General features: G+C 35.6%; 1 protein-coding gene across 4 annotated transcripts in view; it reads left to right on the top strand.

Annotated features, from left to right (window-relative positions):
- PCSK6 (proprotein convertase subtilisin/kexin type 6) overlaps positions 1-12,217 on the top strand; it is a 280,328-nt gene extending 268,111 nt beyond the window's left edge. For all 4 annotated transcript variants that reach the window (XM_074234241.1, XM_074234240.1, XM_074234239.1 and 1 more), the window contains 3 exons: positions 4,023-4,152; positions 9,388-9,500; positions 10,610-12,217. In XM_074234241.1, the coding sequence (XP_074090342.1) occupies positions 4,023-4,152; positions 9,388-9,500; positions 10,610-10,707 (341 nt within the window). In that variant the 3' untranslated portion in view covers positions 10,708-12,217. The remainder of the gene's footprint in view (positions 1-4,022; positions 4,153-9,387; positions 9,501-10,609) is intronic.
- Positions 12,218-13,136: the final 919 nt, after the last annotated feature.

Here is a 13,136-nt window from a genome sequence, read left to right as displayed (position 1 = left end):
TTTTTGTATTTATCTGTATTGGATTTCCTCTTATTAGTTTCATTCCAATTTTTTACCCCTTCAGGAGCCTCTTAGATCCTGATTTTGTCATCCAATATGTTAGCTAACCTCAGATTTATGTCATCTGCATGCCTTTGTTAAAATCATTGAGAGAAATTTTAATTTAGCACAGAGATAAGTATAGAACCCTGAGGTACACCATTGGAGAACTTCTGCCATGATGACATTACTGTAGTCCAGGGACTGGGAACCTCTGAAGCTGCCAAGAAATTGCAGACTAGATTCAAAATTCAATAAATTTAGGAAAATTTTAGGGGTGAATTAATTAAAAGCTTGACTAAATATAGCCCATGAATGTTGTTATAAATATTCAGATGGTCCTTGGCAGAATAAAGGTTTCCTACCCTTCAACCTCTCTTTTAGGAGAGGGATGAAGCATCACTTTGAGCTTAGGCAGTAATTATCTGCCCATTGCAGAAAGACACTCTACTGGAAGCAAGATTCTTAGTCCTTTGTTTTTTCTTGCTAATAGTTTTTGAATCCTAATATTTTGTAGGAATTACTTTTCCTTTCGTCAAGGGCACATTGGAGATAGTTTGCTTTCAAAGAGTACTTCCACTTCTGAATGAATAACAAATAAAAATTATCCTACAATATTAGTATTCCCTATTATACTTGCAAATTTGGGGGTCTAATCTTAAGTTATCTTTCTGAAAATTAAATGCTGTCTACTTTGTTCTTTGTGGATGCCCCACATTCCTTTTGGGGGAGAAAGGAGGATTCTGAATTTAGGAGAGAAGTTCAGTCATATATATGTATATATATATATATATATACATATATATGTATATATGTTAAAATGTAAATGTATGATCTTAGGTGACTTTAAAAGTACAATAGAATTTTATGGATGTTACCTTTAAAATGCAGGTGCATTTTTTTGAAATTATTAATGAGAAATATTGTAAATGAATATATCCCCAAAAGAAAAATATAACCCAGTTTTCCTAACTCCTAGTCCAGTTCCTTCAGCCTTGTTGAAATCCATCTTCTTTCCAGGGTAAGAGATTCCAAATACAAAGGCAGTAGTCCTTAGTCTCATGAGTCAAGACAAGCAGCTGTCAGATAAGTGTGGTTCTTTTTTTCTTCCAGAACCTCTTTGGCCCCAAGTTAATTTTCCTGCATACACTGTTCCCCTAGGAAGTTTAAACAATTTATTAGGAGAAACCTTAAGTAGGGAAAAAAGTCCTAGAGATGAAGGACCAACTCTGTCCCCACTTTAGTGCCTCTCCCCTAGACTACTCATCTCATGGGGGCAGATTGTATAGAAAGAAAGAACCCCTAACCTTAGGGGGATGCATTTCAGATGTCCCTGGGATAGTCAAGTGCCTTCTCCCTTCCCTGAACTGTCCTGCTCACTGACTTCATCACATGACCTCCCATATTTTCATCAGAGTCTTCATAAATAATTCCTGAGTTCTGGGTCTCAGGAAAGTATGAGAAGCCCTTGAGGGAAAAATTGGAGGGGGGGGGGAGAAAAGACTCTTGGGATCTATAAAGTAGAAGCATCAGTATGAAGATACTGAGCTCCAACAAGGAGAGAAGCACTGAGTCCCTTCCTTTACCTCTCCACACACTGACACCAAGCTGAGAAGGGAAAGACCCTTTCTAGTTCAATGCTAGGTCTCATCAGTGGAAGGAACCCTTAGGAATTTCTGCAGTCACTGATCCCTCAGTGATGGTGTTCCCATCCATATTCCCATTATCACCAGGTTCTTCTGCTTGACCAGCACTCTACCATCAAATCACCAGACATCCTACACCCTTTCTTCCTTAAAGGAGTATAAAAAGTGTCCTTTATATATGACCACCCTCTTCCTTAGTTATAGCTATACTTCTGTCAAAATCTGCCCTGTCCCCTACAGAAGCAATACTCGTTTCTTTGCCAAGATAAGAGAGAAGGTGAATTTTATTTGAAATGCTTCACCTGTAAATAACTAGTATCTCCCAAATCTCTTCTATAGTAAATGTTACTTGTGTTTAACTTGCCTTTGTGTAATGTACTTTAATATACAAGGAAAAGGAAAAATGGTTCTGAAAGACCAGAAACAGTGAGGGAAATCTGGTACCAAAAGGTCAAGCTATAGAGAGAAGAAATCTTTATTCTGCCAGTCAGAGTTTCAAGTTACCATCATTGAGGAGACAAGATGGGGTGTTGTGTTCCATTTTATTTGTATCCACCACACTTTCTTCTCCTGCCTTCCTTATGGGCACTTCATTTGCCTCACCCTGTTTGAAGTCATAATCCTCTTTGTTTTTTCCTCTTCATTGTCTTTGTTTCACTTTGACTCCATTAAAGCTACCATAAAGGAGAAAGATCTGGGGAAATCAGAGAAAATTACTCCTAACCACAGGCAAGAATATTTTCCTCTCTTGCGGTGACTGCTTGGATTATTTAGCAGGAAAGAAGTGATCTGAGGCTTAGTAGGAATGAGGTCATGCTTAGATAAATTTAATACAGATTATTATAATATTACAGTAACTTGTTTGTATAGTGCTCTCTGTTTTACAACATTCTTTTGTTACCATCCAGAAATCTTTAGTGGCTCCCTATAACCTCTATGCTAAAATACAAAGTAATCAATCTGACATTTAAAGCCTTCCTCAGTATGACTGTCACATACTTTTCAAATCTTATTTTATAACTGTCTTTCACAATCTTTCTACTTTAATCATGCCATTTTTACTAGATATTTTCTTTAAACAGTATTTTTAAATCACTTAACATCCCAGTTCTCAGTTTCCTTATCTGTTCAAATAAGGCAATAGGACTAGATGCCCTCTAAAATCCCTTCCAGCTCTTAAAATTGTTGTGATTCTGAAATATATGCTCTAGCACAATAATGATAAAATTGGTAGCTAATAGCCCTTCTCCTTAATGTTGTCTGGAAGAATATCTTTAATGGAATGTCTTTAATGAATCTTTCAGTGACCATTGAATAGGTATGAGTCAGATATCATCTACTTTGAAATTCAACTTCAAAGGAATGAACTAGATTTCTTTTTTAAAAAAAAATTCAGCAGTTACTGGTTATCTAGGAACATCTGGAGTCATTTTTTCCCACTGTTTAAAAGAAATAAGTTAGGTGTCACCTTACTACCATTCTTTAAAGCATCAGATATTGCTAACTCCCAGGAGGATGAGTTGATTCTTCTAGAACCAATTGCCTAACACAAGGTGATAAATCCCCTTCTGAATCAGCCCAATTTTCTTCATACTTACTTCCTTATCTTCAACTCAAGGTTCATGGCTTCATTTTACTACTCCAGAACTTTCTAATAGCTTTTCTACCATTGATTATACATGTTTGTAATAAAGAACAAAGACAAGGCACAAGACTCTATCCACACATTTACAGTCTCTTCCTAGTTAGCCCATGTTATCTAATAGCAAAGTCTAACAAAGCATGGTCAGAAACTGTGAAATGAAGGCTAAATGATAAACTATCAATAAAGACAGAATAAGATATTCAAAAGCTGCATGGTTTCATAGAGAGAACTCTGAACCTAGAAACAGGAGATGTGGGTTCCAATCTCAAACTCTCATACCTCCTACTTGTGTGATCTGAGACAAATTAATCCTCATGAACCTCAATTTCACATGTGTAAAATGGTGATAATAATATTTTCACTACCTATCTCACAAATGATATCGGAAAGGAAATTTATAGACCTTGACATATGACAAATTGGTACACTATTATCAGGATCATTTTATTTTGACTTTGCTTCTGTGTCCCCCAGGCATGGGGACATAGTCTTCATCTGCTAGACTTGTGAACTATGCAGCCTAGAGACTCAGTTAGCTGCCTACCTATCTTGCTCTTCTTACCTAAGGGTCACTGAATTGGGCTGAGAGCCATTGTTACCTCTCTGCCCCACTTTGAACAATGTGGCATTGATACCACACAGTAATTATCATTTGTGGTTTTAAAATTGGCTTCTTTTCCTGTATTTTCCAGGGCCAGGCAAAGAAGAATGTATCTATTGTGTCAACAATTTTAAAATCCAAGAGAAGAAATGTGTCCCAGGCTGCAACGAAGGCTTTTATTATGCCAAGGTGCCAGGTTTCCTGCAGAAAGTGTGTGCAAGGTACATAATCCTTTCTTGGAAGTTCTTGAGACCAAATAAGATTGTGGTTCGTTATGTGACAATGAAGCAACTTATATGAATCACCAAAATCTGTATAGTTGATGACTGTGTCCCCATAGGAGAGAGGTTTATATAATAAATAAGCTTTTTGTGTCCACTATCTTATTTCATCTCCATTACTAACCTTTCAAGGCAAAGATCATTCATTTAAGGACAAAGCCAAGATCTGAATCCATGTGTTCAGAATTCTTTATACTATATCACAGATAAATACAAGAATGGCTTCTTCAAAATTATATGATTTATATTGTTACTATCAGTGAAAATAATCACAAAAATGATCACAGGTAGTATTTGTATAGCACTTTGTGTTTGCAAAGCTCTTTACATGAGCTTTCACGTTAAATCTTAAAAAAGAAAAAAGACTCTGGTCCAGTAGGTACAATTACTGACCCCATTTTACAGATGAGAAAACTAAGAACAAAAGAGGTTAGGTTAGGTTAAGTGACTTGCCCAAGGGTTTTTCAACTAATAGGTACTGGAGGCACAATTTAAACTTCCTTACTCCAAGTCCATCATTCCATCCATTTTTCTGCTTTGCCCTTTCCATAAGGCATATTTGTCCCTACTCATATATGTTTTTCCAGTGCCAGTGAGAGAATGTTGCTGTATCCTTCAATTCTGAATCTGCACATAGGTTCCATGAGTAATCTGGCATAAACCTGCAGTCATAATCCAAGGACATGAGCACTCATTTTGAAATAAGATCAGGAGTATTGTCATGAGGAAAAGTGTTGAGTCCCAGGATGTAGCCATATTCCAAAGAAGCAACTAAGTTGTATAATTATATCCTTTCTTCCCCAATTCCCCATAGTCCATCCTTAAGGGTACGATTGGTTCACTTTCCTGCTTCCTTTGTAGCTATTATGTAAAGTTATGGGGGGAAATGGCTCATCATTCTGCAAACAGAGCTTCCTAGACCTGTGATATAAAATTCTGATAGAAATGAGGGAGCCATTAAATCAAAACATAAGGATCCCTATGGACCACATCTTAACTACATATTAATATGATTTATGTTTTATTGTATTTTTTATTTGCTTTGTTAAATATTTCCCAGTTACATTTTAACCTGATCCAGGCTGCAGTCTGGAGTGTTGTAAAAGCCTGGTTTGTGTATTTGACACCTCTGACCCAGACCATGTCTCTCAGTGTACTGACTGACCCTAATTGGTCAATCAAACTATCTTACTTTTGCATTTAGATCTCCATGACCTGACACAGTGCCTGGCACAACAAAGCTGCTTAATGAATGTTGAATTGATTGAACAATGCTTCTGGAAATTGACAGCTAGATTTATAAAAATACTACCTCTTCTTAAATTCTAGAAAATGCAACAAATTTTAGCTATTCTAAGCAATATATCTTACTGTGATTTAATAGTTATTATGGGCACCCTCTGTTGAACACAATATTGGTTTAATATCTTCAGTGGTCCTTTACCTCAGTTCAATTATAAAGGCATTCCTTTGACTTTTATAAACTTAGTGCTATGATAATCAAGAAATATTTTAGACTGATTTTTCTTTTCTTTTTTAGCATATTTTTTCTTTTTCTTTTTTTTTTCCTCAGTTAACATATAAAAACAGATTTTGATATTCATTTTTAAATTTAGAACTCCAAATTCTTTCCTTTTTCCCCATCACCCCCCACATTGAGACTGATTTGTTTTTCTAATAAGTATCTGTAGAATAAGACAGAAGTTTTTCCTTCCTTTCCCAGGAGACTTGTATTTTTTTCTAAAGTACAACTGGTTTCCCATTCTAGATAGATTTCATTGATGCTTATGTTAGCCTTCAAGGAAATCTAACTCTTGACAAACCCTGATCCATCATTATTACTGAGGATGTCCACAGAAGATTCCCCCCTCCACCACTGCTGGGGGGCTTGGTGTAGAAAGTTGTCTTTTGATAACTACTTCAATTCTTTTCCCCTTATGCTTTTTTAAATGTGATTTAACTAATGAGAGGAAAAATGAGTCATATACATTTCTATGATCTTATGAAAGACCCAATTTTGGTGGTGATCATTTTACAAATATACTGATGTGTGTGCCCCTGCATCTTGAGTTAGCTTGCAGGGCTAATTTACTCAGCTTCAGCTTTCCTTGCTAAGTCTTGATCTGGCCCCTGAACTCTTCTCTGAAGCAAACTCTACTTTTAACCAACCAGATGGCTCTTGTATAATTAAACTAAATATCCCTAACCCAGGGAAAGCTTGGAATTGAATGATAATAATCTCTTCTATTAATAATGCATCCTCAGTCCCAAAGGATGAAAGTCATTCTTGCTCTTTCTATAAGTTCAGCGACTTGGTGTGAACACTCTACAAAAGACAGTGAGAAGAGCCACTAGTTTAGAGTCCTAGCACCTTCAAGTTCTGCCTCTGTTACTGACTACATATGTGTCCATAGGCAAATCATTTCATTTCTATGAGCTTCATTTTCCTCCTCCATAAAATGGGAGAGTTGAATAAAAAGAGTTCTTTTCACTCTTTAAATGTATGATCCTATTAGTCACAAAAACACTTGGGATGGAAGGTAGCTGTTACTGAATCAGCTGTGAGAGGCAGTGTGATATAATGAATAAAGAAATGTCCTGGGAGATCAAAAAACCTGGGCTTAAGTTCTGTCTCTGAAACATATTGGTTTTGTGACCCTGGCTAAATAACTTGAGCTCTTAGCATCTTAGGCAACTTACTACTTTGTAAATAAGGTACACGCTTGCATCAGGAAAGAAAATCCTTAAAGCAGAACCCTTACAGCAATCAAATCACAAGTCCACCATCTGTGCCATCCTAATCTCAGCCATGATTCAATGTAGTAACTGCAGATAAAGATAACATACTCATATACTGGCCTGTCATGTTACTTTAGAAATTGTACTACTAATAAAATGTTGGAGTTAGTATGATGTTTCTTGGAATATAATATACATAACCTTACATATATTTTATATGTACATATTATATAAAATCTGCATAAAGTTTTAAGGTTTAGAAAGCACTTCCCTTACAATAACTCTGTGAGACAAATAATATAAGAAAGATCCCAAAATAAAAGCATTTTATTTTATTTTTTTATTTTAATTTTAATTTTTTAAAAATTTTTCAACATTCATCCAATTGCAAATTTATAAGTTACACATTTTTCTGCCACCCTCCCTTCCTTCTCCTCTCCCCTTGGCTGCAAACAATCTGGTAAAAGTATGTACATGTACATTTGTGTTTGACATATTTATATATTAGTCATCTTGTGTAAAAGGAATTAAGACTAAGGGGAAAGAAAGAAAACCCTAAATAGAAAGGAAAAACATAAGGGAAGTTTTAAAAAAAATGAACATCAGATACTTTAAGATTCTGTGGGGGTTTTTGCCCCTCTGTATATGGATGATCATAAAAGCATTTAAGAAAACTTTAATGGAACTTAATTTAGGAGACTATATTGGTGAGATATCTAAGTATAATGACAATATATTTTTATAGACTATTAATTGGCCATTTAGCATAGTGGTCCAATAAATACTTGCCCAAGGATCCTTTGTTCCTATATCATGAATAATTTGTATTATCTTACTGGGGAAAATTGCATTTTTGAAAACTAGGGATTTTGGTAAATGGAAAACTATAAAATCCGTGTACAATTTTAAATAAAAAGGATGATCCTATTTCATAGATGAGGAAACCGGGGTATCAGGAAGTTAACTGACTTATCCGTGGTCATACATAATATCCAAGAGTTGAAGACAGGATTCAAACCCAAGACTATTATTCTGTCTTGCCTTTTTCAAGCCCCTACTATCTGCCAGATATTGTAAGAAGCATTGGACACCAAGAAGTTTAATTATAGCTAATCTCATTAGTTTAAAAATGCTGCCAACTTTAAGGGTTCCCCTTGGCCATACACATAGATTAAGAGGCAACCATTTGAGATAGATCCCAAAGGACAAACAATGCCCAGGGAAGTAGATTTACCTCTTCTGTAGTTCTCTCTTCTCTACTTCCCAGAACTTTTCCTAATCCAACCCAGCATTTGTCATTGGTATTCCTTTAAAATGTATCAACTTACTATTGAAGTGGATTTTTCCAGGAACACAAGATACCAATATTATTCTACATATAGTAGGTTCTCAGAGAATACTTATTCTGAGCTGATGTGGAAAATTAAAGCCAAGATATGAATCCACTAGTAACAATATAAATTAACCATTCCTTACTTAAGTTACTATTCAGGAAACATGCTGATTTGTTGGACCCTTAAGACTTTTAAAACATTCCCTTCTGTCAATAAATAAATCTGGCACAGACAACTTATATCATTCAGCCTTCTCAACATCCTATATGAAATTCTACCACCATAGCCAATTGAGTCTTTGGCTAACATTAATAAGAAAAGTGATGCAGTGACTTGGAAAACTATGAAGGCCTGTTCCCTTAGGACTAGACTAAGAAAATCAATTCTATTGGTTCAAGCCATACAATTGCAGCTATTTAGTTTAAAATACACATATAACAAAACCATTAAAGCTCTTATGGGTGACTGTTCTCTTATCAGAACAGAGATTCTAACAGGAATATTTGTCAGTGAGGCATAACCAAGTGCTTGTAGAACTCTATTACAAGTCTTTGTCAAGTATCTTTATGTATGGGACAGACCAAGACAGGAGAAAACACAGAGAGGGGGGCCTTGCCATACCCTAAACATATTTACCCTTAAGCAGGAGAGCTCTACTTTGAGTATAATCAATAGCTTACCATTTTCCTGTTTCCTTGAATTAGCTCTTTTAGCTTGGAACCTCTGTATCTGTTGTTTATAATATTTGCCCTTCATTTTCAAAGAGGACCATGACATCAGAGAGATGATGCCATGGCAAGCACATGAATTGTATTTGAGTGGGGGGGTGCTGTGCTAAGTCACCAGCCTCAGTTTCTCCTCCAGAGCCATCGGGGTTCAGTGGTCAGATATGAAGGTGATTTGCCCAAGGTCATATAACTAGACAGTGTCAGAGGCTGGATTTGAACTACTGTCCTCCTGATTCCAAGGCCAGTGCTCTATCCACTGCACCATCTGGTCAGCTTCACCATGAGAGACCTGGAGCACTCAGCAGCAGTTGAGGGACTTGGAAGTATTTGAATACATTTCCCAAGTGAGTTAATGAGTTTGTTTACTCCAACAGGTGTGAAGAAAATTGCTTACATTGTGAAGGGTCCAGCAAGAATTGTGTCAAGTGTAAAACGGGTTTCATGCTGGTTGGAAACACGTGTATAGCAAATGATACCTGCAGCAATGGTCAGTAACCCTAATATAATGGAACTGAACGGCATCGTTTCCTACTGACTGTCCAAAGTTACAGAACAACAGAGGGAGGCATATTCAACATGAGAGTTGTATCCTTAAGGTTGCATATTATTAAATCTTGAGAAGGACTGTATCTATATTACATTATTTAAGAAAAAAAAAGAAAAAAGAAGAAAAATTCCCCTCTCCTGTCAATTTTCTTAATATTGAATTGACTTTGTTAGGAATTTTCCAGGTGATTCCTTAGAATTTGAAAACACATGAGAGAACCTTGAGATTACTCAACCTTTATTTTGCAGGTGAAGATGCCCTAGTATAAAAAAAAGTAAGAGGACTTACTCAAGGTCACATAGGTAGCAAAATGAGACTAGAATTTAGGTCTTCTGAGGACTGATTCCACTCTATACTTTGTCAAACCATTTGAAGACAACCTTGCTTTCTGCAGTATCATCTCACATACCAATCAGAATCACTGGCTTGACAGCAGAGGTCCAATATATTATTAGTGTTTTCATGGAATGTTTTTTTAATGTCTTGCACTGTTTCTATCATTCCAGAAATAAGATGACCATAGGCATAATTAGAATCAAAGTAATCCTTTTATTGCCATTGATGAAGGAAAACATGATCATGAGATTCAGAGTAAAAAGACAGGCACCTCAGCCCATGTTATACATAAGCAAATTGAAGCCCAAAGAGGCAGTTACTTACTTGAGATCATACAAGATAGTAAGTTGGCAGAACCAGTTTCAAACTCAGTATTCAATCTACTTAATAAGCTAGCTCTAAGTGATAAAGGGTGGCCTGAGACTGGGGGAAGGGAAGCACCTATCAATTTATTAAGTTTACAGTTAGCAAAAGGCAAAGAAATTTTTTAATTGGGAATCTAGAATTTTAACTCTTCTTTAAAGGGTAGAAAGATCCCTGTTAAATTATCTTCAAATTTAGTGATTTTTGGATAGTACCTAAAAATAATGAAAAATGCTATTCTTCATGATAGGGTTTGCTTTTCCACACATTCCTTTTGGCATGTTAATGCAAATTCCTCATGATAAATTTTCTCTTTATTTTTTTTCCATGAACATGGGAACATGAAACAGCTGCCGAAATGTTTTGTGAAATGGTGAAATCGAATAATCTCTGTGAGCGGAAGCTCTTCACACAGCTTTGCTGTCGGACATGTCTTCTGGCTGGATAGGGTGATTCAGTGCCTGCACCCAAGGAAGAGCACATCCTGCAAGTCCAGTTTGGCCCAACCTTTAGTACAAAGTATTTTTCAGTTTGGGGAGACTTTTCATTTAGTGCTGTTGAGGATGACTTTTTTTTAATGTTTGATAGTTTTAATCTCACCATGATCTTTTTTCTTCAGCATTGTCCCTTTTTTAACACAAGATGGAAATTTTTTATTGTTGTGGAAGTCTCAAAGGACAATTTTTGAAATGGTGATATTAATTCTTTTAAACACGGGGTCCCCTGAGCCATAATGGATATATAACTTGTGTACCTTGGCCATATTAGCCAGATCCTCTTAACAGACTCAAAATGGAAGCACTGCGAATTTAAAGATTCCAGGCTCAAGACTCTTAGCAGCATGTGGGAACAGGGGTTAAATGAATCTCCAAAACCAAAGCAGGAAGGGAAGAAAGCTAATATAAAAGGTGTTTCTCCCCTCCTGGTGCTATTGGATGGCATCACTGTAAATCTGTATAGGATAGTTAAAACAATAGAATACATTTGTGTTCTAGCCACAGTGAATAATTGGCTGAGTCACAAACGTGAATGTCAAGTAAAATAATCAAATTGGCCATTTACTGAGACTAAATATGTTGTACTTTTGGCCATGTGTTTTATGATCTCTGGAGATAGTGTCTATTTCTACTTACTAAAGATAATTCTGAAACTACTATTAATGGATTACTTATTCAAATCCAAAAGCCAAATCCGAACTCTACTACTGAGATCAGTTTACCACATTATTCATAGCTGCAGATCTTCTATCAATAGGGTTTATTTAAATTTTTAAATCTCAGTAAAGCCTGCTTATTTGTATTAATAAACTCTGATAAAATCTTCCAGAGGATGACAGCAAAAGTATCTTAGGCATTCCAACGAATAAGCCAAGAAAAACCCTAATTATACTGAACAATTTTTGTCAAGCAAATCAAAACCCATTCAGTGAATTTTTAAGAGAATCATTTATTGTTTTGTGGAATTGCTTTTAAAATATATTTGGTGACATTTATTTTAAGTAACTTATGCAATTGTGGGCTTTTTTCCCAGTAGATGTGTTTTTAAGGCAAATGGACACATTTCTGTGTGTACTGTGGCCTTTATGGACAAAGAATGACTTATTCTTCCGTGAAACATTTGTGGATATCATTTTTTAAGCTATGTGTTCTAATTTTTACCAATGTTAATTATTTTGAAAATTGTTTCATATTTTTGCAGTGAGATGCACAGATCTGCTTGATCATTTCATTTTAGTATGGAAATAACAGGATTTTGCCTTAAATTTTCCTTGAACATTTTTTTGCCATTGCCCTACTCTCTTCTTCCATCTCTAATGTCCTGGCCTTTTCCTCTATGAGCAAGAGAGAACCATAAGCTACATGGATCAGCAACCAAAAAAAAAAAAAAAACAACCCCAAAACAAGGAATAAAATTTTAAGCATTAAGTTAATAAAAAAAATTAATATCCCATAATAAAAGAGCCTGTATTTCTTTCTAATTCACCAAAGTAAAATTTTTAAAAGTTATTGACCACTGTGTGAAATGGAAATATATCATAAATTTTATGTGATGTCCTGTTTTATTTGTCTACATGCAAAGTTTGTATCTAAGAAATCCTGAATTGGGAAAGTTAAGAAGTCTAGTTCTAAAGTATCACTTATGAAAAAGGAAGGATAAAGATTAAGAGAGAAAGCAAACAAGAGATAGGAAGCTTAATAGTAATCTGTTTTTAACCTCTGTGAAAATAATCAGAGGCATGGGTTGAGTTATGACTCAGAATGAGAAAAACGTCAGAATATAGCACACTTCAGACTTGGGGGGTGAAAACCCAAAAGATCTTACAAGAAAGAAGTTCTTCTTCAAGTTTGAGGTAAAGAATGTTGAAGGAAAACTAATTTCACTTCCAGTGCCAACTATCTGATTTAGTTCATGTTTTGGAGATACTTTCTCAGCACTCACTTGCAATTGTTGGATCAGATCTCCCCTAGACCCTGAAGGGATATCTTTCTAATGCTATGGCTCATTAGCCCTCACTATTTTATTTTTCCATTTATTATCACTTGATATCCATTAGTCAGACAGTTTAGCTTTTAGGAAAAAAAAGATATTTACTAAGGTGGTATGGTAAGAACAGTTAGTACATATATCTCTCTGTGATCTACTCTCTAACAAATTAATGAGAATGCAAGAGAAAGAGGGTTTAACCTTAAAGAGCAACTTAAGAGGTAATTTACAACTAATACTAGAATTTCTTTTGTTGAAGTCTTCAAGATAACTTCCTTAGATATGGTGTAGTTATTTTGCCAGGCTCCTTGAAGAGCCTTGAATCTCCTTTCTTCATCAGATACAGATGCTACCATCAGTCATTACTGTCCCTGGTACATACTGTTAACATAC

Source organism: Macrotis lagotis, chromosome 4 (genome assembly GCF_037893015.1).
Source record: "Macrotis lagotis isolate mMagLag1 chromosome 4, bilby.v1.9.chrom.fasta, whole genome shotgun sequence".
Taxonomy (NCBI): domain Eukaryota; kingdom Metazoa; phylum Chordata; class Mammalia; order Peramelemorphia; family Peramelidae; genus Macrotis; species Macrotis lagotis.
The sequence above is the reverse complement of the archived record's forward strand: the minus strand, read 5'-3'. Positions and strand labels throughout refer to the sequence as shown.